At 31.1% G+C, this 17588-nt stretch overlaps 5 protein-coding genes, 1 long non-coding RNA gene and 1 other non-coding gene across 23 annotated transcripts; 2 read left to right on the top strand and 5 right to left on the bottom strand.

Moving 5' to 3' along the window:
- Positions 1 to 56: 56 nt before the first annotated feature.
- LOC100650463 lies at positions 57 to 6109 on the bottom strand. 2 transcript variants are annotated; one of them, XM_012318246.2, is made up of 14 exons: positions 5932 to 6109; positions 5572 to 5642; positions 5338 to 5476; positions 5073 to 5250; positions 4897 to 5010; positions 4527 to 4796; positions 2254 to 4458; positions 2068 to 2182; positions 1792 to 1996; positions 1526 to 1712; positions 1293 to 1451; positions 1081 to 1233; positions 915 to 1007; positions 57 to 830 (listed from the first exon to the last, which is right to left on the bottom strand). In XM_012318246.2, exons 1-14 carry the CDS (start codon positions 5974 to 5976, stop codon positions 601 to 603), a joined length of 4164 nt encoding a protein of 1387 aa, XP_012173636.2. In that variant the 5' UTR covers positions 5977 to 6109; the 3' UTR covers positions 57 to 600. The 2 variants fall into 2 exon arrangements, with proteins under 2 accessions (XP_012173636.2, XP_048270082.1); XM_048414125.1 differs by lacking the exon at positions 5572 to 5642 and having other exon boundaries at positions 5932 to 6106.
- A 702-nt stretch (positions 6110 to 6811) lies between these two features.
- LOC100649756 (protein AAR2 homolog) lies at positions 6812 to 9123 on the top strand. Of its 6 annotated transcripts, none has more exons than XM_012319495.3 (7): positions 6813 to 7044; positions 7130 to 7211; positions 7311 to 7513; positions 7580 to 7695; positions 7771 to 7924; positions 8002 to 8277; positions 8339 to 9123. In XM_012319495.3, exons 3-7 carry the CDS (start codon positions 7326 to 7328, stop codon positions 8745 to 8747), a joined length of 1143 nt encoding a protein of 380 aa, XP_012174885.1. In that variant the 5' UTR covers positions 6813 to 7044; positions 7130 to 7211; positions 7311 to 7325; the 3' UTR covers positions 8748 to 9123. The 6 variants fall into 6 exon arrangements, with proteins under 6 accessions (XP_012174886.1, XP_012174885.1, XP_012174884.1 ...); XM_012319493.3 differs by having other exon boundaries at positions 6815 to 7044; positions 7302 to 7513; XM_012319496.3 differs by lacking the exon at positions 7130 to 7211 and having other exon boundaries at positions 6812 to 7044.
- Positions 8877 to 11880, bottom strand: LOC100649867. 8 transcript variants are annotated; one of them, XR_007227492.1, is made up of 17 exons: positions 11720 to 11880; positions 11524 to 11616; positions 11318 to 11401; positions 11155 to 11235; positions 10988 to 11068; positions 10821 to 10901; positions 10654 to 10734; positions 10487 to 10567; positions 10320 to 10400; positions 10153 to 10233; positions 9986 to 10066; positions 9819 to 9899; positions 9652 to 9732; positions 9482 to 9565; positions 9315 to 9395; positions 9150 to 9228; positions 8877 to 9013 (listed from the first exon to the last, which is right to left on the bottom strand). It is a non-coding gene; the product is annotated as an apidaecins type 73 (long non-coding RNA). The 8 variants fall into 8 exon arrangements; XR_007227494.1 differs by lacking the exon at positions 9652 to 9732; XR_007227495.1 differs by lacking the exon at positions 10320 to 10400.
- Positions 11881 to 12544: 664 nt separating this feature from the next.
- On the top strand, positions 12545 to 17020 carry LOC100643916 (mitochondrial import inner membrane translocase subunit Tim17-A). 3 transcript variants are annotated; one of them, XM_048414132.1, is made up of 2 exons: positions 12545 to 12652; positions 15948 to 17020. In XM_048414132.1, the coding sequence occupies exon 2, from the start codon at positions 15963 to 15965 to the stop codon at positions 16440 to 16442; it is 480 nt and encodes a 159-aa protein (XP_048270089.1). In that variant the 5' UTR covers positions 12545 to 12652; positions 15948 to 15962; the 3' UTR covers positions 16443 to 17020. The 3 variants fall into 3 exon arrangements, with proteins under 3 accessions (XP_048270089.1, XP_003402203.1, XP_020723223.1); XM_003402155.4 differs by lacking the exon at positions 12545 to 12652 and adding an exon at positions 14975 to 15415; XM_020867564.2 differs by lacking the exon at positions 12545 to 12652 and adding an exon at positions 15422 to 15710.
- Positions 12571 to 12643, bottom strand: TRNAV-AAC. The gene has a single exon. It is a non-coding gene; the product is annotated as a tRNA-Val (tRNA).
- Positions 12977 to 14938, bottom strand: LOC100644231 (tropomyosin-1). Of its 2 annotated transcripts, none has more exons than XM_048414130.1 (5): positions 14787 to 14937; positions 14174 to 14491; positions 13878 to 14102; positions 13454 to 13765; positions 12977 to 13277 (listed from the first exon to the last, which is right to left on the bottom strand). In XM_048414130.1, the coding sequence occupies exons 2-5, from the start codon at positions 14483 to 14485 to the stop codon at positions 13053 to 13055; spliced, it is 1074 nt and encodes a 357-aa protein (XP_048270087.1). In that variant the 5' UTR covers positions 14486 to 14491; positions 14787 to 14937; the 3' UTR covers positions 12977 to 13052. The 2 variants fall into 2 exon arrangements, with proteins under 2 accessions (XP_048270087.1, XP_048270088.1); XM_048414131.1 differs by having other exon boundaries at positions 13185 to 13277; positions 13392 to 13765; positions 14787 to 14938.
- Positions 16662 to 17373, bottom strand: LOC100643789. The gene is made up of 2 exons (XM_003402154.4): positions 17090 to 17373; positions 16662 to 17015 (listed from the first exon to the last, which is right to left on the bottom strand). The coding sequence occupies exons 1-2, from the start codon at positions 17225 to 17227 to the stop codon at positions 16824 to 16826; spliced, it is 330 nt and encodes a 109-aa protein (XP_003402202.1). The 5' UTR covers positions 17228 to 17373; the 3' UTR covers positions 16662 to 16823.
- Positions 17374 to 17588: the final 215 nt, after the last annotated feature.

Below are 17588 nucleotides of genomic sequence, written 5' to 3'. Positions count from 1 at the left end.
TTCTATTCTTTGATTCTACCTGTAGGTAAAATAAAAGGAAATAGAAAGTAAAGACATTACATTTGCACATTAAGTGCAACCAAAGCTTTATTAATCAGTTTATGGAAGCATGATTATTTCACGTACGAAATGGCTTCTTTGGCTTATCAAAATTATATTATCAATTGTAGTTCTCTTTCGCATAGTCTTCTACATGTCACGTATAATATATAATACATAATACAATACTAATATAATACATAATACAATACTTAAAAAGATTATCACTTAAAGTATCATACAATTTGACAAATAAAAAAAGGGATTTCAGAATCAGTTAAAGGAGTCAGTAATTTGTTACACTTTTAAACTATGCATGCAGAAATAACGAAGGAAACATTATTTCTATTTCTTAGGATCATGTAATAAAATGTCATAGAAAGAACTAATAATAATTGTCGTGATTAATAGAATAACACGATGTCTGATTAAAAGAAAAATTAAATAAATTCGAGATTAACGTAACCTTAATGGAAAAATTCAGAGTTTTTAATAATCTAAATTATCTTACAATAAATATCACACGATTTCTCGATTTGTTCATATTAAAAAAACTATGCATTACGTTTTATTTTCTTCCCAAGTAACAAACAGTTTTCTGTTTTTCCTTAAATAAGCCCTCCAAAAATTTGGGTCGCGTGCATTAAATAATCCACTGATCTGTTCCATGGTTCGATCATGCAATGGCATAGATGGAGTCCACTTTAACGTATTCTGCATCACTTCATCAAATTTATGCCTCCACAAACTCAACAATGCAGAGAAAACTCCTTCTTTTTGCTCATCTGATCCTAGTTAAAAATATTAATTGTTTATTAATAACTGAATTTTCTATTACATTTAAAACATGAATAAAATAAATAAAAACAGTATACCTTTATCGGAATTGATTAAATCGCACAGTTGTTCTACAATTTGACCAACTACATTATCTTTATCTTCTATTGGGAATACACGCATCAAATTACCTGCATTTACAAATATTGTAGTGGAAGTTATAATTTAAATATTTAAATGGAATTTATTAAATTTTAAATTTACCTAATAAAGAAAACGCTCGATATGTGCTCGGAAATTTCTCGTTAATTATCATAGATAACAATGCACCCTTAATAATGTTCTTGTGCGTCCATCTAGTTCCTTCTCTTTTTGCAAGAAGTGTAATAGCGATTTCTACTTCACTATCATTTCTTTCTATAAATGATCAAATTATATTTAGGTAATAAATTAAAAGTATTATAATTGTTTCTTACCTTGAAGTGCAGTCAAAAGTTCTTCGAGCAAATCTTTCGATAATGTTCCCATTGGATATTTGTAGAACATTGACACCAAATTTTTTAAAGCATAAAGTTTAGGATAGTCTATAGCTTGCTGCGCCATAATTAAATGTGCCATACATTTTGGCAATAATCCTGTATACATAATAAATAGTTACAATAACGAAATAAAAATTTGATTTTGAAATGATTTAAAAAATTACACATACTATTACTACTTGTTTGATTATTTGGAAATACTTCTGGCCAAGAAGTGAATACTGTATATAAAATAAGTATTGCATGAACTCCCAAACAATACAAAGCATCACAACAAAATATCCTCACTTTTTCTCGATCCTTCTTAATTCGTGCTAAAACTGTATACATTCTAGCAAGAGATTCTATCACACATTTCTAAACATAAAATTAATTAATTGTTAATTGCATTCGTTAATTTTGCATTACGTATGAAAATAGTAGGGAAAAGCCAAACCTCTATTTCTTGATTAAGTCTAAAAAGTTTGTACTCTATGCCAACTTGAACAAATTGAAATACAGTGGGAACTGATTTTTCTAGGTCAATTAATAATGCTGCTATTCTTTGTTGTGCTTTTGTCATTAATGGTGCAGGCGGTGTATAACTATTATCTAAATTTCTGTTATGTTCCTGTTCTGTACTTAAGAATTCTATAATTCCTCTAAAATCATATAGTATATGTTAGTAATTAGTCATGTTAAAAATTAATTACAAATATGATGTGATACTAACTTTGCTATAATACGAGAACTACAGGTAAATTTCAGTTTTTCAATCACATCCCAATGTATGGAACTCTGCCAATCATTATCTACCAGCCTTTGTAATTGTTTACTCACGAATTTATCTAAAATAAATAAAGCATATTTTACATAATCCCACATGTTTTAAAAAATCTGTTAGCAAAAGTAATCTTACCTGCCATTAAACCGATATGTAAAAATTTTTTGTTATGCATATTCTTATTCTTCTTAGTTGGATTATTATTAATATGTTTTTGTAATATTTTAAATGGACAGTACGATTCTAGTTCATGTTCTATAGCAGAATCTTCCTGTGTAATAGAAACATTCGTGCGTGTTATTTTTTCAGTACATAAATTCCTTTCACTTATATCATTTATCTCTGAAGTATCAGTGGAAGACTTGTCATTGAAATTTAATAATTCTTGTTTGCTCGTACTATCTGTTTTGTTGATTTCTCTTACAACTAGAGAATTATTTTCACATACGTGATTCAAATGCTCGTCATTCTTAGTCAAATCAGTCTTTTTATCATCCAATTCGTTTATCCCTTCCAAAGAATTAGTATTGGATGTAGTATCAAATAGACTATACCTACTATTTGTTTTGAATGTTATGTTTGTGTCTTGTCCGCTTGTCTTGTTTCTTACATTACTTAATAAATTTTTAATATCGGTAACTGGTATTTCATGAACAGGATCTCCTGCAATATTTTCAGTACTGCTAGAATGTACCTTCGAAGAAATTAATCGAGTTTTTTGTATATTATTACCACAAATTTTTTGTAACTCATTATTATCTCTTTTCAATTCATTTAAATCAGTACAGTCGGCATTTTCTAAATCTTTTACTAATTGTTTCTTGAACTCTGGAACATCATTCAATTTCTCTTGTTTAATCATTGTGTTCTTAGGTACGTGTGCAATGCGAGGTTTCTTTTTAGGTATATAATCATCCTTTTTAACTACTTGAGAATTATCGTCTAAACCTTTTTGTTTTTCAGATATATTACCATTTTCATGCTCATAATTGCGCATATCTTGATGTTCCAACACATTTTGACATGTTTTCATGATTTTACTATTCTTCTTTAAATTTTTTATTTTTTTCAACAACTTTGGTCGAATAACGGATTTGCTAAATTCGCTTTCATTTGTCTTCCTTTTCTTTATAGAATTCCGAGTATTAAAATTATTTGTATCAATCTGAGGTATTAAGCTATCAGATTGTGGCGTTTCTGACATGTCTGTATTTAAAGCATTAGTTTCTTCAATTGGTTTATTCAATTTTACTAAATGTGATACGTGTACTACTTTTATCGAGGATTCGTTTACCGGTTTAATATGCTCAATAGAACATGATTCATTTTCCATAGAAGATTTTATTTCTATCGTGTTTTTATGCTCTGTTAGTGCCGAATATATGTCCGTATTTGCTTCAGATCGGATCAGTTTACCAGATTCAATAGAATCCGATAATATTCCTGAATCGGTTTCACCTCCTACTGACTTACTACATTCAACCAAATTTCGTACTATTTTTGCTTCAGCTTCATTTCTATTCGTATGATCAGAATTCAAAGACAAGCTAGATCTTCTTATACGTAATACGCTTTTAGATTCTACATTAATATTTGTTTTACTGTCATCAGTCAACTCTTCTTCTATGTCTTCTATACTACGTAACAAATTATCAGGGTTTCTGAGAAACGAATGTCGATACTTGCACTTCTTGGGCTTTTTCTTAAAAGAAGTTCGTTCATTTTTGTTAACAATTGATTCAATTTTCCAAAAACCAGTATGCACATTTTGTAGTCTTTTGCATTTTAATCGAGATAATTTCCTCAATGTTTTATGCCCATTCGATTTTTTTGTTTCTTTTCTTTTGTAAGCGTCCATCAGTTTTCTCAATTCATTGAAACTAAATTGCGTAGAGTTATTTACATCGTATATACTACAAGCATTTAGATGATGATGCTGACAACAGCTATTGTTTTGATTTAAGCCCTTTTTATTTAATTTCTTCTTCATTTTCATTTTCATTTCCAACATATCGATTCTTTTTTGTAACGACAACATAATCGATAACGAAGGCGTTACCATATTCTCACAATGATTATCTTGATTAATTGTATTCGAATCTGTCCTTGATAACGGATTAAGTGGCGTCGATCCGATATAATATGTACTTGGATCTATTAAATTCGATGTCGGAGGAAAAGTATTACAATAATCCGAGCGACCTAACGAAATCGCATGGGGCGTTAACAGACTCGTTGGAATAAACTCTACACGACTATTCTGATCCGGTAAATGCTGCGAAGAAGTGTCTGATAATGTTAACGAAGTTTCAATTTTACATCGTTGTCCACTCTTTATATCTAAAAGTATATGAAATTATTAAAATATAGTTCATATAAACGAACACTGTAAATATTTCAATGTGTACCTATTGAAGGTTGTAATGGAGATGGAGATCTTTTTGGTGGAGATGGAATCTTTTCAACAAGTTTTGGACATGAATTGCTCATAATTTTGCATATTTTCTCAAAGGGAGGTGGATCTAACAGAACATCGCACTTGTCACAAAATATAGGATATAAGACATCCTTGATATTACAAAAATTGTCGGTTAATACGCTTTTATCTGCGACTTCCGGATTTTGCATTATTGTGTCTCTAGTCGATGTATTAGTTCCAATATCCCGTAACATTGCTTCTATAAAATATTAAAATATTTAATGGATTTAAAATATTAAATTATTATTAAAAAATATTTTTAAATCAATTATATTAATTCTTCAATTAAATTAACTTACTATTTTCATTTTTTAGACTCTCGAAAACAGAAATTTGCTTTTCCATCTTTTTCATTTTTGTATCATGGGATTTTTTTACATTTTTTAACTCCTGTTCCAATTCCTTGATTTTTACTGCAAGAGATAATCAAATTATTAAGCTACATATAATATTTAAATCCACTTTATAAAATTACCTTGAAGTGAGGATTTTTCCAAGTCATATTGTATTATCTTTTGATTTTGATGTTCGTCTATGTCCTTTATTTTACATATTAATTGTTGTATATGCTGCTGATCAGCTGCTGCCTTGATATTACCTTCATTTACTTGTGTAGTCAGAGTTTCAATGCTTTTTTTATATTTTGTATTTTGCTGAAAATTATATATTAATAATGCATGACTAAGAGGAAGAAAGGTAAGATTTCGCAGGATAAGTATTTACATATATTCTTTACTTACAAGTTCTAATTTAATAATCTTTGCTAAAGTAGTATTATAATTATATGTTGTTTCTTTCATATCTTTATTTATTGTATCTAGCTCTTGCCTTAATCGTTCACATTCTTTTGTTTTATCATTATATTTTTTAATTAATTCACTAAAAATAAGCATTTCGTTAATATTAATTAAAAATGATGACAGATGTAAATATATATATATAAAAATACATGATTAATATATTAATTTACTTACTGAGTTCCAGTAATTTTCTTTTTTAACAATAAATAGGACTGCGTTAATTTGATTACATTGGAAATATCCTCCTTAAATTAAATAAATAACAATCGACTATTAAAATTATTAAGAATCAGAATTTAAAAATGGCATAACAATAACTATGAATTTTATTAGTAAATATTTCATATTAAACTCGTATTAAAGTGATGTATTTCATTTGACTAGAGTCTTAGATTAAGGTTGATTAGAATTCAGATTAAATTCTTATTAACTAATAACATAGAATCAAATGGTATTATAACCTCAAACTAACCTAAATAGTCGATACTATTAAATTCAATTTAAAGTAAAAACTTCTGAGAATAAAATACTCACTTGAGCAGTTTCATCTGTTTTCAAATCCGAAAAATTATCGTCCATGGTAATTAAAATGACAATTAGTACTATTTGTTTTAAAATTATTTGTATTTTTGAATGCCGATCAAGAAACACGTTTATGCGGCGTTCAGTTTGATGTTTACAATTCCGGCTAGGGACCCTAACAATTATGATAAAAATTATGATAAAATTTCTATATAATGTAATGACATTATATACAGGTGTGTAAAAGATTTTTAGTACGTATAAAAGGTTTTTAGTACGTATAAAAATCTTTTACACACCTGTATATAATATCGTTACATTATATAGAAATTTTATCATAATTTTTATCATAAATGTTAGGGTCCCTAGCCGAAATTGTATATATATATGTATATATTAATAATATTAATAAGTATTCTTTTAAAAGTATTACCTTTAACTGTTTTTGTATACTCACGCAGTTTTATATGTCTTTATAATAATAAACTTTCAATAATATTACATTATATCAGACATAAATTTTAATGTAGACACATACATATTTCCTTTTTCAAGATACAATATGACAATTATGACTTTTCAATACACTCGAAATCTGTCGCGCGCTTTTTTGTTAAATTTTGCGCATCGCCTCACTCCGTTCATTTAAGATGCCGTCCTTTTCTCTCTTTCCACATTCTACTAATCAGTACGCTACATAAAATTAATTAATTCGTATGGTAACTAGCGAATTGAGTCGGTGTGATTCATTATTGAAATTGATAAACATTATCGATGATTCTGTATACATATAGCATTCCTAGTCAAACTTCCCTTAGTAAGAAAAGATTTATGTCAAAAATTCTGCTCCGATATAGAATTGATAAAGAAATAGAATTAAACTAATCTAAAGTTTATAGTTTTTATATAAAACAGGTTTGGAGCTCGGTACAAGCGAAATAAAAGTATGTACATATGTATTTCCTAGAAATGATGGGGGCAGCGATGGCCAGTTAACAAGGGAATAATCTACATTGTACATTATATGTAGAGTGGTTCCCTACTCTATAATACATTGTTCATGAGTGATGGAAAATAGAATGACAGACTGACCGCCTACTCTAAATGTTTACAAGAATATTTTGGGTAAACTGCAAAATTTTTGTATTAATTTGGAAGTAACAGTGTTGTAAACTATTAACTTAAAGATGGAAATAAAATATCTTTCTAGAACCTTTTATTCAACAACGTTCATATATATTATATCTTGTTACTCCAGTAAATAAATATAAACTTATTTTCCAATTGTTTAGGTAAATGCTTGGTACTAGCGTAGTAATACACAAATGTAATATATGAATTTCCATACGATTTATATGTGAAGAAAACCATTTATTACTCAGATTTTGCAGTTTTATTAATTAATCATGGGAAGCAAAGGAGTAGAAATGGATCAAATTCTAGCCCAGAGACTTCTCGTTGAAGGTGCTACATTAGTTATGCTGGATGTACCTGTTGGCACAGAGTTTGGTATTGATTTAAAATCCTGGAATACAGCAGATAATTTTAAAGGGATTAAAATGATCCCACCAGGATTTCATTATGTACATTATAGGTAAATTTGTCGTAGTTATGTTTTTCTTATTCATAACGTAATATTTATATATTTATATTCTTTAAGTGCTGTAGATGAATTTGGAGAAGCAACACCTAAAGTTGGCTTTTTTCATATATTTAAAAAATCTGAATTTCTAGTCAAACGTTGGGATGCAAAAGAAGAAGATTTAAGTTCAGAAAGTATGATAGCACTTAATGTACTAGAAAATTGTTAAAAGACTTCATTATTAATAAAATCTAATTTTTCATACAAAGCTATAGAAGAAGAAACGGTTGAAAGGTACAAGAGCAATTTGAAAGATTTAGATAGATTTCTAGGATGTTACCCTTATGATATATGGAAACAATGGAAGGAATTAACAAATCATATTACCCCTCCTCTTGTTGAACGTTGTTCACCCATATGTGGGTATGTTAATAAGTTTTATAAATTATTAATTGTCTTTGCTATATTTATTCTTTTATTAACAAATTTCTGTATTTCAGCTTTGTAAGGTCAGCATTAGAATTAGAATATTGCACTGATGCTGCAAGACCAAGAGGTGGAGAATCAAGTTCGAAAAGAAGAAGGAGGAGTGGAATTACCATAGAAGAGAAGGAAGATGAGCTTCTTCCTGATATGAAACCTAAGCCTGGGACAGAACTTCGACTTTCAAAAATACCTTGTAAGCAATATCCAGATGGAGCATCACCAACTGAGATTACAAAGTATTCTTTGGATACGAGTTATGCATTGGACACTGTTCTTAAGAAATTGACGCTGTAAGTGATTAGTTAAATATTTGTTCCAGAATTTTATAACCTACGATTAATATTTTTACAGTCCCATGGAGATAATTGGTGAAATGGAGTTGGCATTTGTTTGTTTTCTTGTTGGACAAAGTTTTGATGCCTTTGAACATTGGAAGAAACTTGTATCTCTTATTTGTGGAGCCGATTGTGCGATATCACAACGTCGCGCAATTTACATTGAATTTATGAAAGCATTAGAAGTTCAATTGATGCACGTACCCGAGGACATACTTTGTGACATTGTAGCCAATAATAATTTTGTTTATCATAATTTACGCAAATTGTTCGCAAATATTGAAATGAATTCTGAATTAGATGGACGTTTAAAATCTTATACAACGAGATTTAGCGGACGACTGTCTATAAAATTCTTGTGGGATTTTTCTAATTTGCAGGAAGAAACTGAAGATGAAGCGCCGGTTGTTGTTTCGTTAGAATAGGCTTGTATATTTGTAATTCGTGCAAACATACAGTTGTAAAATGTATAATATAAAACATATATCCTTACTTCTTGTACATATAGGAAATGTTTATATATATAAATAAGGATTGATAAATACAAATTTTCCTACATTTTAAAATAATAACTAATTTTATTGTGAAGTTAACTACATCTTACAGAGTATTAGGTTAAAATATTTTAATTCGCCTTGGGTATATTAGGGAAATAAAGAATACTTCTTCGAGTATTTAACGTACATTCAGCCTAAAAAGTAAATTGAACACATTACATTGCGCTTGATATCATTATATTATATAATATAATACTATATATAAAAACCTTCAGTAGGAAATATATTGTCAGTTATGACATAACCGATTGATATTTAATTAATATGTACCGGATATGATGTTTGGGTGATGTATGTGCACTGGTCAGTAATATAATTCCGCATCTGCATCAGCTCCATGACGAAGGTGCTGAGGAGAGTTAAAATTAAATTTAATCAAACAACCCTAGTATAGACATTTATCATATAAACGGTTGATATCTGATTAATATTTACCGAATGTGTTGGACATGGTCGTGGATAGTACATTGATCGGTAGCCTACTTCCGCTTCTGGATCAGCTTCACGACGAAAGCGCTGAGGAGAGATAAAATTAAACTTAATTAAACAACTCTATTATTGACAGTTATCATATAAACGGTTGATATCTAATTAATATTTACCAGATATGGTGAACATGGTGGTGGTGGAAGGTACATTAGTCGGGAGCCTACTTCCGCTTCTGGATCAGCTTCGCGACGAAGACGCTGAGGAGAGTTAAAATTAAATTTAATCAAACAACTTTACTATCGACAGTTATCATATAAACGATTGATATCTAATTAATATTTACCGGATGTGGTGGACGTGGTGGTGGAATGTACACTGGTCGGTTGGCTGGTTCCGGTTCTGGATCAGCTTCGCGACGAAGACGCTGGGGAGAGTTAAAATTAAATTTAGTCAAACAACTCTACTATCGACAGTTATCATATAAACGATTGATATCTAATTAATATTTACCGGATGTGGTGGACGTGGTGGTGGAATGTACACTGGTCGGTTGGCTGGTTCCGGTTCTGGATCAGCTTCGCGACGAAGGCGCTGGGGAGAGTTAAAATTAAATTTAATCAAACAACCCTACTATCGACAGTTATCATATAAACGATTGATATCTAATTAATATTTACCGGATGTGGTGGACGTGGTGGTGGAATGTACACTGGTCGGTTGGCTGGTTCCGGTTCTGGATCAGCTTCGCGACGAAGGCGCTGGGGAAAGTTAAAATTAAATTTAATCAAACAACTTTACTATCGACAGTTATCATATAAACGATTGATATCTAATTAATATTTACCGGATGTGGTGGACGTGGTGGTGGAATGTACACTGGTCGGTTAGCTGGTTCCGGTTCTGGATCAGCTTCGCGACGAAGGCGCTGGGGAAAGTTAAAATTAAATTTAATCAAACAACTTTACTATCGACAGTTATCATATAAACGATTGATATCTAATTAATATTTACCGGATGTGGTGGACGTGGTGGTGGAATGTACACTGGTCGGTTGGCTGGTTCCGGTTCTGGATCAGCTTCGCGACGAAGGCGCTGGGGAGAGTTAAAATTAAATTTAATCAAACAACCCTACTATCGACAGTTATCATATAAACGATTGATATCTAATTAATATTTACCGGATGTGGTGGACGTGGTGGTGGAATGTACACTGGTCGGTTGGCTGGTTCCGGTTCTGGATCAGCTTCGCGACGAAGGCGCTGGGGAAAGTTAAAATTAAATTTAATCAAACAACTTTACTATCGACAGTTATCATATAAACGATTGATATCTAATTAATATTTACCGGATGTGGTGGACGTGGTGGTGGAATGTACACTGGTCGGTTAGCTGGTTCCGGTTCTGGATCAGCTTCGCGACGAAGGCGCTGGAGAAAGTTAAAATTAAATTTAATCAAACAACTTTACTATCGACAGTTATCATATAAACGATTGATATCTAATTAATATTTACCGGATGTGGTGGACGTGGTGGTGGAATGTACACTGGTCGGTTGGCTGGTTCCGGTTCTGGATCAGCTTCGCGACGAAGGCGCTGGGGAAAGTTAAAATTAAATTTAATCAAACAACTTTACTATCGACAGTTATCATATAAACGATTGATATCTAATTAATATTTACCGGATGTGGTGGACGTGGTGGTGGAATGTACACTGGTCGGTTAGCTGGTTCCGGTTCTGGATCAGCTTCGCGACGAAGGCGCTGGGGAAAGTTAAAATTAAATTTAATCAAACAACTTTACTATCGACAGTTATCATATAAACGATTGATATCTAATTAATATTTACCGGATGTGGTGGACGTGGTGGTGGAATGTACACTGGTCGGTTGGCTGGTTCCGGTTCTGGATCAGCTTCGCGACGAAGACGCTAGATAAAAATTACCAAAAAATTTAGTATAGAACACTGTCATTGTGCATTAATATCTAAATACTGATATTTAAAGACTTACAGGATTAATTGGTGGGAGAGTTATAGGTCGGGGTGGTCGATTACTTGGTTCTGGTTCCGGTCCGGCTTCCCGACGATGACGGAGCTGTGGTAAGAAAAACGATTTAATATTGCTTCTCATACTTGACTCAATTATTTTCTTATCATGTAATTTTTAGATTAAGTATATCTGCTCTAATTAACCATGGACATATTCTCTAATGTTACCTCAGTTTTACGTGCATTTGGGATTGTGGTGGTAGATGCGGCTACCACAAAGGTAATAGCCAGAATGGCGAAGATAAAGTTCTTCATGATTTTCTATATGAAAATAATATAATTTAGTTGCGTTTATATCTTTGAATATTTTTACAAATATTTTTTAATAAAATAATTACTTGTATATATATGGTGTGTATCTTACCTAATTAACTAGTGGTCAGATCTCTGAATGAGAAGTCACTGATATCGAATGTACTGAGTTGCATGGTATTTATACGAACTGTTGGACGTATCAGTCTTTGTCTGCGTGAAAGTTCAAGGCTTCATAGTACTTTGGGAATTACCGACTGCACACAACACGCGCGTGATAATAAGAATCTCTTTTTATTCTAGTTTTCCTTTAGTCATGTTGTTGTTTCAGGAAAGTTATGAATTTTTCTTTCATTCTTTCTTATTCTTTCTCAACCTATTTACTGTTACTATATGAGTCAAGTTTATAGTCCAATCATATTTTTTCGTTAGATTAAAACAGTAGCACATATTTATATTCACTACATTTTAGGCACTTATATTGGCTGTTACAAAATACTATCACAGATTATTTAGCATTTTTTGTAAAGAAAGCCTTCACTATATAAAATTGTTTAAATCATTGCATCACATCATCAGTCGAAGTGCACTGTTTGGTTAAGGCGCACCAAATGTGTTCTTATTTACTTGTGAAAGTTCACATGTATACATACAGACCAGTGCAAGAGGGAATTACCGCGAATAATAGTAAGAATAAACATAAGTTTCTCTTCCTTGGAAAATCCATGGTTTTTGGAAAATCCATTTTACTTATACAAATAATTTATTTTTTCTAATCTGTTATAATTATTTATGTTATTCGTTATGGGATTTTCTAGTATTTTAAGTTTTAAATTTCCTCAGGGCTTAAACATTTTTATAAATTACAACCAAAATAATATTCTGATAAGTCAAATTTACGTGACAGGGATCTCTACTGATCTTGTGAATTGTTTAATCCCCTTTTGCTCTTCTGCAAAAAAATGTTTCCGCCCGGGATCGAACCGGGGACCTTCCGCGTGTTAGGCGGATGTGATAACCACTACACCACGGAAACATATGCAAGGTATCTTTTATAATTTTAATTTAATCATAATTTTTATAACGTATTTTTTAATTAATCTTTATGTATGCTAATGCATGGCTACGTTGTACCATTTTTGCCTGTACCACCCTACAATTAGAATTCAGCGTTTATTCTGAAAAAAAATCATGTAAAAAAAATATGTAAAAAACCTGGAATTAATAAACAAAGATAAAAAAAAATCTTTATGTATGTATGTATTAAAAATTCTCTACTAAAACACATATCAAATATATCTATATCTATAATTTCACTCATTGTCAACAAAGGAATAGGTTAAGAGGTATAAAAATATGTAGCCGTAAATTATTTCCGAACAAAGTTTCTATTTTATACAAATTATAATAATTACAAAACAATTCAGCGAGTTTATGATACTTCCTTATTTAGGAGACTGTACGTTAGCCTCAAGGGCTCGTTTCTCTTCCGATAGTAACGAAACCTTCTCTTCATACTTATCTCGTAAATCTCGGAAAAGACAAAGCTGCGTCTCGTATTCTTTTTTCAAATCTGCATTTAATTTGACCGCGGCATCCATTTTGTTAATCATCGTATTATATCGTTCACGTTCCTCAGAAATTCGGACTTCCATGTCATCAACCTCCGCCTATGACAATGACAATAAATATTCACTTCATTTTCTTTGTCGTTTTCAAAAATATAATTCTTTGAATAATTTAACCAAATTGTCCTAAATGTGATAATCATTCGATTGACAGACCTTATGATGATACTGATCGTATTTTACTGATTACATACTACTTATTATATTTCACTAATCACCTGCAAATGCTTTACTTCCATATTACGAATTTGCAACAGACTTCTGGTGAGAGACTCTACTTCCTTCAGTGATGTCACCTGATTATTCAATGCGCTAATTTGCTTCTCCTGATTAGATACAGTACGAATTCGATCTTCCAATTGCAGCGAAGTTTGAATAAGTTTACCCTTTAACTGATCCACCATTCGACGAAGCATGACTTCGTTACCTTCACCCTTCAGCAGGGAATCGTACGTCGCCTGCAACTCCGTCAGTTTTTTTTCTGCGCTTTCCAACTTCTTTTGATAAGAGTCTCGTTCGTTAGCCGCTTTCTGTAAATAGACAAGAATTTATCATAGCTTTGTTATCGTTCATAGAAATTAAGATTTCATAAAACTTATTACCTATTATTAATTTGTTCTGTTTTTGTATATAAAATTTTACCTTCACTTCTTCTTTTAATTTCGATATTAAAAGTTCGTGTTCAGTTACATTGTTATCGTTTCCTGTCACTGATTTATCGTTTTCCGGTTTAATCGGATCGATCATGCCAGTAAGTGCAATTTGCTCTTCCGGTTTCTCAACATCAGCATTTCCGTCTTGCTTTGTCACGGAAAAAATATCTCCGGCGCCTATGGCCGTTTCTTGCTGAATTTCCGGAATATTTGGCTACAAAAGGAATTCACAATTTTACCAACCTAACACTTGATAGTATCCGTATGTAGAAATATTTAACTCACAGATGGCACATTTTGCTTCACTTCAGAGGTTGTGCTGTCCTCCACTTTTTTTTCTAGAGACTTATTCACAGTTTCACGGACAATTTTCATATCTTCAACGACAGTTGCGTTTACTTCCTTTGGGGACATCTCTATTGTTTGATCTTCTATGCATTGCGAAATCTTACAGTCAATATCTTGCACGGGTGCATTTTGATTTTCTACCGTGACGACTGATGTATCTTTTACATTGTCCTGTTGACCTGACTTTGCCATTTCAGATAGACAAGAGTTTGGATCAGTGGTTGATTTAAGAGTCTCGCTGTCTGACATTTTTATCTGCAAGAAATGTCACTTTTATATGTTGCACACGAAACATACGAAACAGAGGAAAAACGAATTTGTTTCTTATGTATTTTCACTGTGTTCATTATTATCTAACTGGTCAAATAATTTCTATCGTTAGGCACGAAATAATTTCTTATTCTTATAGTTTTGTAGTCTATCGACTGTTTGGGTGACGATCGAAATTCTAAAATGTTACGTATAATCCGTTTTACTTAAATTTAGTTCTAGTATATGAGTCGTAGCTTTGGATCGTCAGTTATGTTATAAGATCGATTTTATTAATTACCGGGAACTTAAAATACAATGGAATACGTGTTAAAAAATGATGTTTCCCTTTAAATACGGAACTTCTTGTCACACAAAAGCGACTGGATATCCAGGACTAATGAAAAGTATGATGTATTTTTGGACATTGTCTGCTAGTTCTATTTTAAACTATCGTAAACGTGTGCCAGTCTAGCATTTAACAAACTGTTAGTCGTATTGTATTTAAAGCAAGTACATGACATAAAACTCGTCATTGATTATTCGTTCGAATTATAAGTATGTTCTGGATTGTACGATTATTTATGGGAACAAAATATATCTATACGAGAAGATATTGCTACAGTAGTTTCATTACGAAATATCATGCACTGTGAGGCTGAATTAATGCATTATTTGTACAAATGAATTCGAACGTATTTATGAAAAGTGTAAACGAGAAATAATTTAACGAAATGATAAAATATATCTCAATTGTTTTCGAAAAGTCATTTATTACATTAAATTGATGGACATCTCGTTATTCTTACATAATCAAAAAAAAAAGCTTTTATTTGTATGAAGGTTCATTAACATAGTTACATTCACCACAGTGTCGCGCTCGGGGCATCTTTCTCCTCGGCATTCTAATTATTTGAAACAAATTTTATGGTAAATACGTAAAAAGATTTTATTTTTATAATAAGACTAGGATTTTTCATAAATGCACTGCAATCTTTCGTATTGTTATTTACATGTTAATCGAGTGTGCACGAGATCTAGTCTCATAACCTCACTTATATCATATATTACTTTTCCCACGTTTCACCTCTCTTATTTAAATACATATAGATATATTGCTTTTACGTAACATGTTTGTATAGGAAAATTGAATGTAAAAAGAATGCTCCAGAAACATTACTGTCTGTATAAAATTCAAAAGAGCTAGCAGTAAAGGTTACTTTTAGTGAGTCTTTTTCATACATTTTACATGTAATCAAAAACATATTAAACATTTATACATGATTGTTACGATGTATTAAGTACTTGCCTTTTTCCTTTTTTCCTTGATAACAATGATCATACATACATGTATTATTTATTTAATAATATATAAAATGTGGTAAAACCATAATAATATGATAGTTATTATCATTATTTGCAACTGATAGTATAAAAAAAATATGTGTATAACTTCTTATAGAATATCAATTAAGGAATGGAAGAATACGCAAGAGAACCATGCCCATGGCGTATAATAGATGACTGTGGTGGTGCCTTTACCATGGGTGCTATTGGTGGTGCAGTATTTCAAAGTATTAAAGGATTTCGTAATGCACCCAGTGGAATAAACAAAAGGGTCCTAGGAAGCCTTATAGCTATTAAACAGAAGTCTCCTATTATTGCTGGAAATTTTGCATTATGGGGTGGTATGTTTTCTACAATAGATTGTAGTTTGGTTCATCTTAGGAAGAAAGAAGACCCATGGAACTCTATTATCAGTGGAGCAGCTACTGGTGGAATATTAGCAGCAAGAAATGGTTTACCAGCCATGGCTGGTAGTGCAATTATTGGAGGAGTGTTATTGGCTTTAATAGAAGGTGTAGGAATATTTATTACCCGTCTATCCGCGGAACAATTCAAACCTCCATCGTTCACTGAAGATCCAAGCCATCTGAGACAAAGTCATCCATCGTAAAACATATAAATATCTAGATATATTTTAAATTACACTCATATAATTAAGTACAAATGTTTCATATTCTTTGAAACAATAGTAGTTGACAACTATCATATTGCCAGTACATCAAATTTGTATAGACAATTCAGTCTCTTGATTTAAGAAATATAATAATAGTTTGGTTTCTATTTAATTTTGGTTTTGTACTTTTATTGAATTATTAATAAGATAAAGCACTTAACATAAATATATTAGAAATTTATTAATGAGAAACATATTTATAAAATAAATTGACGCACTATTTAGTTTCATTATTTGTAAGGGAAATAAATTATCAAATTTAACCAAATTATCATTCTACTTTAATGTAATATAATTTTCTTAAATTAAAATCTTATTCTAATCATCTTCATCTTCCATTTCTTCCTCGTAATACCTGGAGGTTGAGGGTACAGCTAAGTCTAACGATTTGCTTGTAAAGTCTTGTTGATTATCATTTGTTGACTGATACTTGATACTTTGTGGAGGAGACTTGGTATTTGTACCTTTTAATGATTTGTTCACTAACCCCAATAAATGAAGTTGTTCTACCTAAACATTTTGGCATATGAAATGTTTTTCAATATTAAAACAGATAAAAAAGGGATTGTAAATATTATATTTACCTGCAAACTACTTATTTGATTATCAATTTTTGCTAATATATTTTGAAGAAGTTCTTTTTCTTGTATTAATTCTCTTTGAAAAACGAGTAAATCGCTGGTACTTATTTTTATATTGCTAAAATCATCGATAGTCGTCATTTTTGTTAGTGTTATTTTATTATTTTTATTTTTAACGAAATCAATAATAAAACGTAAACTTTATAGTAACAAGATACGCTAAAGTATCAAGTTCTTTATGTAAGTAAGTTCAAGTATTCTATGTAATTAAAAATCTGTAACTTAATGTTTGAAGGTTATGGTTTTCATACTGGATTTCAATGTTACCAACTTGACGTATGAGTAAATACTGGCTTTTGTATACTGCCTGTATGTATTTTAAATTCAGTGTATGCGTTCATAAAATTGGTCAGATAATGTTTTAAATTTGTTAGAAAACGTTGAAAAAAGGTAACCGTGTATGGAGGAATTGTTAAGAAAATATAGTGCATGCTAAAAACTT

Source organism: Bombus terrestris, chromosome 18 (genome assembly GCF_910591885.1).
Source record: "Bombus terrestris chromosome 18, iyBomTerr1.2, whole genome shotgun sequence".
NCBI lineage: Eukaryota > Metazoa > Arthropoda > Insecta > Hymenoptera > Apidae > Bombus > Bombus terrestris.
Note: the sequence above shows the minus strand (reverse complement) of the source record. Positions and strands in the feature narration are given on the sequence as shown.